The following is a 12,054-nucleotide window of genomic DNA, read 5'->3' on the forward strand; positions in this document are numbered from 1 at the left end:
TGAGCCCCCTCATAGCTTAAACTTTTGAAATAAATAGTAATTTTGAATTACACAAAGTCAGATCAATTTTTTTTTTTTTTTTTTTTTGTTTGGTTTAGTATGATCTACTAAAACCCACCTAAATGGAAAATGATGATCCTTTTAAGCATGCCCTGGATATAATAATATGTTTGGAGTTCGTTAGATGTTCAGAAACTACATGGAAATGCAACCCAATTGAAAGAAAAAAAAAAAAAAAAATCAAATAGAGCTTAAATCTGTCAAAATACATGAATAAACATGGACAATGATGATCTATTAATCATGCTATGGATTTGACTGGGGCTTTGTTAAATGTGTGGAAACTACATGGAAATGAACCCAAAAGAAAAAATCAAATAGAGTAATTCTGTCAAAATACAAGAACAGAATCATCACCATCCATCCCATTTCATAAACAAATGACACAAAAAAAAAACTGAGAGAGAATTCAAAGGCTAACAGTGGCATTGTTAACACTGTCTAAGCCCTGCACTAATCTTCTCTTTGCAGACTTGGTTCTGTAACACCAGACCTCAAAAGCCTCAGTCAAGTCGGGAAACCGAAGGAGTTGCTGAGTTTTCATCCAGTCTGCAAGAATATCAGCCTGATCATTTGATGGCAATGCCAGAATCAATGAGACTATTGCACCCTCGATGCTCTGACAAAGGTCTTCATTCATCTTGTAAGGAAAACCGGTCTCCTCATTGCCCTTTGAATCCAAGAGAGGCTTCATCTTTCTTATGTAAGGGAGCCATGTCTTCAGCAGCAGCACCCGGCATGGTGCTGGAACAATCACATTGCCATAGCCAACTGCTTCCAAGACTTTTACAGTCACTTCTATCAACTTTACTTTCAAACCCCACATAATACAATCAAGTTTCTTGTCTTCCATGATCCCCAAAACACTAGCAGAGATTTCAGCCCACTTTGACACAAAGTCCTGCATTAAGTCCATCTTGGGAAGTATGTTACACATCCATTCAATATCAGATAAAGCCTGCAGAATTTTACCCTCTGCTGTCTCATGTGCAAGGTCAGACTCCAAAAGCAGTGAGGATAACTCATTTTCAAATGAAGAACAAAGCTTGGGAAGACCAACTCTTACGACTGATTTTACTTCATGATCTGCCTTTACTAATGGTGTATCTTCATCTTCCCCCAGCATGTATTCAACTTGTTCTTGAGCAGAAGTCTTGAGCTCGTCTCCAAATGGAGGATATGATCCACCAATGGACATGGCAAAGCGAACTGCAGAAATAAAAACATTTTTTGAGGCACTTAACTCTACAGGCTGGATCCTGGCTAATATGGGCATGGCTATTGGACCCAATTTAGTCACTGCTTTCAAAATTTGTTCCTCTTCCTTGTCCTCCCAAGGAACGGCTTCCAAGTATTGGATGCAGCTCTGTGCGATTTCTTCACAATCCAAGGCAACAGCCGTTTGCAAAATACCAATAGCAGATTTAACAGAGCCCAAGGACTCCAGAATCGAGTCTCCAGAGAGATACAGCAGCCTCAAAAGATTAACATGGTCATCATAGTCAAACTCTGAGCAGTGAATATCAATGCAAGTACTAGCGCCTGGATGGGATAGCTGACTGGCAAAGCATTTGCTCCTATTTATGAGGATGGAAGAGTGAGAGTAGAAACATTCAGGTCTTCCTTCTCTATTTTTCAAGCGTATGATGGTGTCACTGGTGCTCCGGTCACCAAGTTTGCAAGTCTCGGCGACTATGGTTTTGTCCATGTATGAAGAGGATTACGACCAAATTCATGCTTTATGCAATCAAAAGAGCCACGCTCACATTAAGTTCAACTGTAGAAAAAAAAAAATAGTCAATCCGCATAAATTCCACATGTATGACAAATATATTTATGTTCGACAAAGTATTACAACGCAGCGGCTAACTGTTACATTTAAATACTGCAAAACTAGCACAAACATGCTCATCGTTGTGTATGTCTCCAATGGCATAAGAACATGCATGTCTACAAAATGTGACTTGGGAAACGTGCTGTATTTGGGATCATATGCCACTACATACCCAGAAAAGCAAACAAGATAACTAGACTTGCTATAAGAAAAGAAAATCCCTGCAGAAACAAGTATGTCTAGAAACACTTAAAACTCAGGGCTATCTTAAGCTGGCTGATAATTATATCTATCTTGGTTTCAGCATCAATAGAGAAGTCATTGTTTTCCCACAAGGGATGAAATGAAAAGAAAACTATCACTGGTTCTCCCACGTAGCATTCCCCTGGTGTTATGCCTCACAAACTAACATGCCTCATAGCAGAATCATTACCCATCCACAATGGCAGGGTATATGACCCTTGTAAATTCTTTTACATGCGATAACATGATCATACCACAAAAGAAATACAATTTGGCAATCAACATTCATCATAGATTAACTTAATCTAATACAAACCTCAGCTGTAACTTACCATTGAAAACCAATTTCCAAGGGGAAGGTTGGCCAAGGACTTATAAACACATGATTAAGATTGTACTTAAGCCATTTGTGATACTTAGGATCGTAACATACCACCACACTTCCAAATCCAACGTCCACAGCAGCTCAAGCTATCCCATAGGTCGCCTTTTCCATGACTAGAACATATAATCGGAGGGTGTCCAAAAAGTTAAGATTGCACTTAAACCATGTGAAACACAGAGGATCATAACATTAACTAACACAACCCAAGCCTCAAGTTAGAGGGATGGGATGGGTACGTTTGGTGAAAGTCCCAACTTTTTCCTATGACAGTCAAGGATTATCTCAGCCACTTTTCCTAATCCACCCCAATTCCCAAACCTGTTACTGACAAATCTCAGACAAATTTCTAATATTATCACGTTTAAAGTTTCCAACTTTCATGTTATCCAAACAGAACCTATATATCAAACCATATCGTTAACAAGACTCCTAGCCTGATTGAACCCATATTTGCAATTCCTGCATACTGCAGCTCTTATACAGCTAATTCACGTATCAATGTTTTATTTGGGAAGCATCTAATTCGTTAATTTTTTATTTTTTTTTTTTATTTTTTTTTTCCTGAAATAGATTCCTGGTTAAACGAGAAGCGAAGAACAAAACCCAAATTTTTTCCTCAGAAGCTGCTAAATGAAAATCAAATTTCCCATTTAAATCTATGCCAAAATCCCCCCCAAAAAAAAAATGCAGAGAAAAAGGAAATCAAAAGTGCAGCTAAAATATGCGTTGGAGAGCACAAATCGATACAAAGAGGAAGATTTTCCAAATGGGTAATCGTCGAAAAAGCTACTAACCTTGTAAAAGGGCACAGAAACGCATCAACTAACCGCAGGTGAGCTTGTCTTTCCGAACTTCCTAAGTAGACATTTTGAAGCCCTCCATTAGATATTTAGGACTCTTTTTGAGTCCAGCTTCAGTTGTCACCAACATGAAAAAAGCCGAAAGTGGCGAATGACACCTATGCCCTTCTGGTAAGTTAAACATGAGACTTTGCACACTGACAAGTGGCATATAGCAGATTACTCTAAGGGCAGAATTGGCTGATAGAACTTTTCTCGTAACCCGCTTCAAAAAATTAAACTGACATATGCCTAAAATATATAAGTAACCCTCACATATATTTTTCAGAATTTAGCCAAGTCAAAATTACATATATTTTCTATAGACAATTTTGACCGTTTATTTTTTATTTTTTATTTTTAATAAAATTAAGCCAAACCTTAATTTTAATTCAATTTTGAACACATGAGATGTTGTTTGGGACATAACCCTAAAGTGGGTGAGAAATGATTGGAAGAGACAAGTGTTGTTGTGTTTGATTAGAGACATGTTAGCAAAACCACCTTTGTTTAACCCTTTTTATAGAGTAAATTAAGTGGGATTACCCAAAGGGCAAAGAATGTGAATAAAGGAATTGAAAGTTGAATTGGGTAAGGCAACTTTGATATCCTTTATGGGTAGTTTCATTTGATTTTGCTAACTTTAAGGGTGAGGGGCTCATAGTCCCAAAAAGTAGCAATTTTTTTCAATTATTTTTCTCTCAACTTGCACAAGTTGCTCATGCACGTGCAATTGTTTAATGCTCTCTAGCCAAACAGGGGAAATAAATTTGAGTGGGATGATATTAAGCATGGATCACGACAATTATTCGAATATTTAATCTCCTCCGATAGGAGATTCTTTGCAATTATTTTTGCATCGGAGTAGGTAATTGTGAGAGGTTTATGATAGAATTAGAAAATGTTTGAACTGTCTCCAAACAAAAAAATCTTATCAAGAACTCTTTACAATCGTAGAAAATTTCTTGCGATATGAAAGAGAGATTGTAGGAAATTCCGATCATTTAGTTCATTGCATAGATTCAATAAAATATATATATATATTCTAATGAAATGCATGTGAAGTTGTTATGACCCTATCGTCTTAGTTATATTCCATTACAAGGTGTTCCTTCGTTAAACCTCCATTATACTTGAACTAAAGAGAAATATTATACACACTCTTACACTTTCAAGTGCATACTTCTTGACGTGATAATAAAAATCTCTACTAAAGTTTGGATAAATTACTATTAAATTTTGGGTCTATTGATAAATTTTACTACCACATCAAAGAGTGTGTACTCGGGAGTATATCTAACATTTCTCCATAACAAAAATATATAAAGGTTACAATATTTCTTTTTTATCCATCTAAGTAAAGCTAATAATATTTGATACGACCAACAAATCAACACGAATACGATACAAAATTAAAAGGTTAAGGTTTAGTGTAATAGAGTTCGTGTAAAAAAGGGCCGACTCGGTTAGACACAATTAATATATAGATCAAATTAGTATCAATCTGATTAACTTGCATAACCCATTTGGCTCTCTTTAGATCTTAAGAAAAATTAGTGAAAAGAATTGGCATTGCTTGGCAAACTGCTGAAACATTAGCTTCCCTTTCCGAGGCATCTTAAGAGGTGGGCATGAGGGATGAAGCCCTATCTTCTTTGTGTTAAAGTATTAATTAAGTGATTAAATTTACATCTTCCTATAAGCTTAAGCTTTTGGAACAAATGATGATTTAACATGGTATCAAAGCCAAAGATATATGAATCAAATTTTGACTCGTTCAAATCACTTCCCATTAAATTAAATATTCCACGCTTATTACTTCTTCCTATCAGCTTAGGTTTTTAGAAAAACTGGTAGTTTAACACTTTGCCATGAGCCTTGTTATTATATGAACTAGAAAGTCATCAAAGTGCAGATGGTTTTGGATTATATATATAGATATAAAGCTCTTTTTTTCTTTTTTTCTTTTTTTTTTCTTTTTTCCTTTTTTCAATTAAATGTCCTCACCTAAGTGGCTTATATTATTTCCACAAACACTAATTTTGAATTTTATTCCAATTTCTAACAAAAAAAGAGAAAGAAAAAAAAATGCTACTCTTCATTTAAAATAATAAAAAAAAAGGATTAACCATACTCTTCTTAACATAAGAATGCTTTTGGTGTCAAACACGCATTTTTAAACAAAATTGGAAAATTTGTTTTGATTGGTAGTGCAAAAAAAAAAAAAAAATGAAGGTTTAAAAACGTGAAAAAAAAAAAAAAAAAAATTACATGCAAGATTTTAGAAGTAAATACAATCGTAATTTTATAAAATATTTAATTATATTTTAAAATCGCTATTTTTAAACAGGCTTTAAACCTGCTGGAACAACGGACACCAATTACTAAGCAAGTGAATCAATAAATCGTGGGATGCTCTAGCCCAATCCAATTTTATTGACCCACATATATTCTACTCGATGCAAAACATCCTCATGGGCCATGCCTCCCCCATACTGGAAAGGGCTTACAAAATGGCTACCGATTATGGACCAAATCGTTGTGGCCTGGATTTTCTTTCTAGTGAAGCCCATTTCTCTAGTCTATAATACTTGGAGATTTGAAAATTGGCAATTGTTCCCGATAACGTGTTAAGAGTATGTTTGAGAATGCATTTGAGAAACATTTTTTTAGCAAAAGCATTATTTTTATGCTTCTGTCAAAAGTGTGTTTTGGTCATTTTAGATCCTTAAAAACGGTTTCAATTTTTTTTACCAAATGTGTATTTCTTCAAACGAACTTTTTGAATGTTAAACGCACTTTTAGACTCCTCAAACAGACCCTAAATGTCACGTGAATTTACAAATCGGCGTAATAATTCACGTTGACTATCACATCAATCATAATCAAATTTAATCGTTTACTGATTGACATAAAAACACTTGGAGTACTACAACAAAATCAATTACAAATTGACATGACAATTTATAATTAGTGAAATACTTAAAGAGTATATGATTAACTAGATTGGTTGCTTATTTATTTCACAAATTATGAACCATACGCTAGTTTGAAAAAAAAATTATAGTAAAAATTATAATACCCGAATACCATCACATCAATTTATAAGAAATTTATAATATCAATCTAATTATGAAGATAACGCAAAATGGATTTTGATCCTTTAGATTCTATCTTATAAATCACATAGTGGAGTTTCTTAGAATTTCCAACTATTGAAAATAAATAATAATTTTTATATTAAATTAATGTTAATCGTACAAAAAGAAAGCAACACAACAACACAAGGACAAAAATAGACACACTGAACAAAAGGGTCAGTGATTACGTCTGATTCCATCATCGTGCCTGACACAGTCATCATTCAACCCAAACCCATTATGATGACGTGGCGGAATGAGACGTCCGGGGACCACATCATCTCGGTGGTCCCCGCAGCAGTCGAGCCCCTCGCCCAACCACAGCACGGAGAGGCTCGCTGCCCCCTTTATCACCGGCATAGAAGCCCTCAAAATAACCGCCGTCTGATCGACCCGTCAATCAAAGTCATGAGACTACCACGTGTTTGGCCATACATGGAATGACCGGCTCTCGATTCTCGCGCACCAAAGTAATGGTCCACAGCTTTTGTAGCTGATAGCTACCGACAATGACCAGGGCGATGATTCTCTAGGGCTTGGCTTATTATAATCCATTACATAATGGCATATTCTTTGGAACTCCTCTCTCGCTTGATGTTTTTAATTAGAGCATAATCTTTGCATTAACTTAGAGCATGTGCTTCATAATCTAACCAGTGGCCGTCGAGCGCGCTATTGCGAAAGTGTTGACTGTTAGCGTATTCAGGTTTTTTTTTTTTTTTTTTGGGTTCAAAAGTAAAATAAGAATTCAAATAAGTAATTGTTGTTATCTAAAGCATAAAATTCCGCCAAATGTCACTTGATTGATAATGGCAAGGTCATCGAATGCACGAGAGAGAGAGAGAGAGAGAGAGAGAGGGTTGAAAGTTTTCCCCTTTTTTATCATGTGGATTCCTTTGACGTATAAAACTAGACAAAGACTCTGAATTATTAAAAAAATTAAAAAATTCAATTCAATTTGAAAAAAAACTTTGCTTGCTTAGGTATTGATCGTTCTCTAATTAGTCAATATGTTTAGGTATTCTCTATGGTATGTAACTATTCTATTAGTTGACATTTTTTTTTTCTTTTCTATTCTAGTTAACAAGTATTTAAATATATATCATGCATGTGAACTCTTTGTATTCTTATTCAAGTATCCTAATCCCTTTGGATTGTTGACTTAACTTGCAATATTTAAACATAAAGGATGTATTATCAAAATATGTTAGAGCTATTTTTAGTTTATTAACTCCTTAATCACTTAACACGTATCTAAATATGTCATTGATGCGAAATCTTTAATTAAAACAAGTGGATTATGTATGGTAAAAGTTAGGTTTTGGTTATGTTTTATTCATTTTAACATTTAACTTTTGGGTTATTGTTTTAGTACTGTTATGAGCGCGTGAGACACTTAGACAATGAACATTGAGAGTACTTCACCACTGAAAGAAGAATTTTCTAAAAACTAAGAAATATGCCGTCTAATGAGCCCGGATTGATTGTAATTTTTTGTTCGAACAACATAAGACCTATTTATTTGTCGAACAATTTAAGATTTATTCGGACAAATGGGTCGGACTCTCTAGTCATGCTATATATATGCTTGGGATCTTTACCAATGGTTCAAATCTCTGCAGTTTCTCAGACGACTGATGAGCCGCAGGGGACATATGAAAGTTACACGAAAAAATGGTGTAAATCGAAATAGAGGAGTGAGGGTGAAAAGGGTAAAAGAGTAGAGAGTAGAGAGTTATAGGAGAGAGTGATAGCAGAGAATCGTTGCTTAGCGTAGGCAGGTGTTGCAACACAGACAGAGAGTAGACATTCTCTGACGACGGTTTTGCCGAGGTGAGAAAATGATTGTCGGAGGTGTAGCGTAGGGCAAGAAGCTTTTTGTTGGTTTCCAAGGTTGGGACCCACATGCTTTGGTGGACCTGTAGGAGTGGGGCCTGCCTGCGGAGGAGACCACCTTCTCGAATGCATGCAGCAGTATCATGATTATATCATTAGTGCTGTAACTCTTCTTTGCATTTCCTAATAAATGCCAGCCCCCCTGGGCCTCTTGCACTCTTCCATCTCTCTCTCTCTCTCTCTCTCTCTCTCTCTCTATATATATATATATATATATAAATAAGAGGAATGTTAAAAAGTTACACTTTTATCTTACTACTATCATATTATATTGATGTGACACTATCAATTAATCATTAAGTTAACTCTTGTTAAAAAAAATTAAATCTAGTGGTTGATTGAGAGTAGGATAAGATAATAACATGATAAAAGTATGGTTTATAAATGACTCAAAATGAACAATTAAAAGGTTGTTGGGTACTGTAACTTCAGCCTAGTAAAATAAGATGCGACGATCGTATGGTTTTTAGCATTTCTTGTTTTCTTATAATCCTTTAGAAGGTAACTGATAGTTACGTTTTATTGAACTAAGTGTCATGTAGACTGTTCTCCGTCAAGTGTCGGTCCATATTTCAATAGTTGACGTGATAATTATCACGTGAATTATAACGTCAAGAAAAGATATAATACCCTAACTACACTCCACAAAATATCTCGAACTAGGTTGCCTCCACATTTAAAATTCTAGTTTCGCCCCTCTTGGACAAGAGAAATTTGCATTAAAAGTGATGTCCCATAATTCCTTAATGCAATGGTATAGTCAAAACCAGTGAGAAAGTTGCCCATCTCCATCTCCATGCATTAACCAAATATATATGAATTAATTTGTTTCATCGAGAAGGAATGCTTTTGATCAAAACCGTGTGGAGATGATCACTGCAAGGTAAATTATTTCTTTGAGCAAATTATTTTGTCTAATAAAGTTAATTAATCCAGCTCTTAATTAGGCAGTGCATGGTTACCATATATTTACCAAAACTCCAGTCCAGTCAAGTCATGCTATGAATCTTGGCATGCACATTATCATATGCATTTCCGGTTGTTGGAGAGTGCTTTCTATCCACACACATATCTCTCTCTCTCTCTCTCTCTCTCTCTCTCTCTATATATATATATATATATATATATATATAATGAATATGTTGTAATCATGCTGCAACTTTTGGTTCCTCAACTCCCTACTTTCCTATTTTTCGCATGCAATTCACTTGCTACCACATTGCTAAAGCATGCAACCTAACAACCAGAGCCATGAATTACCTATCCTCTTCAGTTTGTTTCGTGGGGCAGTAATATTTCTTTTGACAGTTTTTCTCCAAATTGGTTAAAGTTTTTCCTCCAATTCTTTTCAATTTAATCTATTAGAACAGTTGTACTACTTGTCGAGGTAACAGTCGAAAGCACATGCAGGAGAGAAGAACTTAACAAAAGATTTTATCGGAGTAGGCTGGTGGCCGGTAGATAGGGGATAACTCCAATGGTTAAGTCAGTAAAAATCAATGGAATCCTAAAGAAACCAAATGTAGTGTGTAATGGAAGGAGAAGAAAGTTCACTTTTACTTGATGTTTGTCGCTCTTTATAATAAATCTTGTTGTAACCATCAGCCACGTGTTATGCCTTCGTTGGATATTTTTCTACTGCAAATATTTTTTACACCCCACTACCCCTACCATGTGTATTTTTTCATGCCGAGGATCACAGAGACGATAATTGACATGGCTTAGGAAGGGATCCAATGTGGTGTTGTACAGCCGTTTTTGAGTTGGTTAATTGGTTGATGGACTGAGTACTAAGTTCGCAAGCCCAACATAGTTTATTAAACTAACATTTTATTTTTAAAGTATATGATTCTCATGCGTATTTTTTAAAAATATCTAAAAACAAATTTCAATTTGCCCAATGAAAAAAAAAAAACCTTTGTTCATAATAGTGCCTCACATAGCATATAATTCTGCTGTGATGGTATCATAGGAAAAGTCCGTGAGATTAGCATTTATGCTGCACTTTTATTGGACAGTGAAAAGCTTATGTGGCAGCTCAATTGCATTGTCAGCTTTCGCTGCCAATAAAGGTGCGAGATTCCTTGAGAGCTTTTTCCAAGAGAAGCCCAAGACATAATTCGTCTACAAGTAGCCGAAACCCCCATTCCCTTTTCCTTGGACCGAATCACACATATGGTTTGTCCAATATAGACGTTTAAGTAAATAAATCATAAGTTGAATTCACAAAGAATTTACGGCCCGGCAAAATCATTTCCAATGCTTAAGTTAGTAAATGTACATAGGAAAAAAAGTAAATTGACAGAGTCTAACTAAGTAGTGGGCGTATTACCTAGTGAATGATCATCTCCTTCTTATATAGGCTCGTTGTTCTCTTCTCTTTTCGGTAGGGTTTGGGAGACTTCTACTCAAATTCTATTTAAGGCGTGAAAACCTCCTCTTCCTCCCCTAAAGAATATTAAAGAAGGTTTTCTGACGTGATAAAACCGTTATTTGACATAGCAAGATGAAAATTTTGCTGCGGTGCATTCTATCAAGGTATAGGTATGCTTAAGGTAAATCGTTGAACCAGACTGATGGGCTTCTCATTGGCTTGGGTGTTCATAATAGGAAGACAAGCGAGCTATTTTTTAGTTTGACTCGATTATAAATTGAACCATAAAAATTCTATTGATTAAGTAAATTCTCAAAAAGGGGCCTTAAGAACTTAACAGGGACTAAGGGTCTGTTTGGGAGTGCATTTTTTTAAAATAATCTGCATTTTTAAACCAAATCGCAATTTTGGAGTATTTGGGATTGCGATTTTAAAAACGCAAATTTTAAAATCGTGAAAAAATCTGCGATTTCTATAAGCTGACTAGGGAGTGTTTATTTGAAAATGTGCGAATTTCAACCAAAATCACGATTTCGCTTAAAAGTTAAAACAATATTTGGCGCAATATTTACCTATTTGGCCATGAAACCGCAATTATATGCTAATGTTATCAAAATACTCAATTGATAAAAAAAATAAAAATTTAAAATTTTTTTTTAAAAAAAAGTACTTCTTAACATTTTTTATTAAATGCCTATGCGATTTTAAAAAGTATAGATTTCAAAAATGCAATTTTTAAAAACACAATTTTTAAAATCACACTTATTAAAATCGCACTTCGAAACAGACACTAAATAATAAAGGAGGAAGAAAAATAAACTTAAATAGAAAAAAATGAGTAAATAACTATATTACAGTCTACATTTTAGTGACTGCCGTAATTTCCCACGTCGGTTTATAAAAAAAATTATAATAAAAGTTATAACGCACTCATTTACCATATTATTATTATTATTGTTATTATTATTCCCGAGGCGCAAAAAGAGATGTGAATTTCCCGTTAGCACTAGTCAAAACATAACACAGTAGAAATACAATCACATGTGCCAGTGTAAGCGGAAAAGAGAGCATATATATAATTATAGCTCCCCCATTAATAGTCTGTGTCCGATCTCCATTAAACTGGCCCCTTTTCCCTTTTCTAAAAGGGCAAAAGCATGTTAAATTTCTCCGAAAGAACAAAGGCTTATTTATTATGTGCATTTATATATGAAAAAACACAATAATTAACATGTTTTAAGCAAATCTTTCTTGTTCATTCAGTCATCATAAGGTAGGGCCTT

The 12,054-nt window shown here is 34.9% G+C and overlaps 1 protein-coding gene across 1 annotated transcript; it reads right to left on the minus strand.

Moving 5' to 3' along the window:
• Positions 1-258: 258 nt before the first annotated feature.
• Positions 259-3,435, minus strand: LOC132176213 (BTB/POZ domain-containing protein At3g05675-like). The gene is made up of 2 exons (XM_059588352.1): positions 3,317-3,435; positions 259-1,837 (listed from the first exon to the last, which is right to left on the minus strand). Exon 2 carries the CDS (start codon positions 1,766-1,768, stop codon positions 470-472), a length of 1,299 nt encoding a protein of 432 aa, XP_059444335.1. The 5' UTR covers positions 1,769-1,837; positions 3,317-3,435; the 3' UTR covers positions 259-469.
• Positions 3,436-12,054: the final 8,619 nt, after the last annotated feature.

Source organism: Corylus avellana, chromosome ca3, assembly GCF_901000735.1.
Source record: "Corylus avellana chromosome ca3, CavTom2PMs-1.0".
NCBI lineage: Eukaryota > Viridiplantae > Streptophyta > Magnoliopsida > Fagales > Betulaceae > Corylus > Corylus avellana.

Excerpts from the sequence above, each read along its gene's own strand:
- LOC132176213 (XM_059588352.1), bottom strand. The coding sequence starts at position 1,768 with ATGGACAAAACCATAGTCGCCGAGACTTGCAAACTTGGTGACCGGAGC.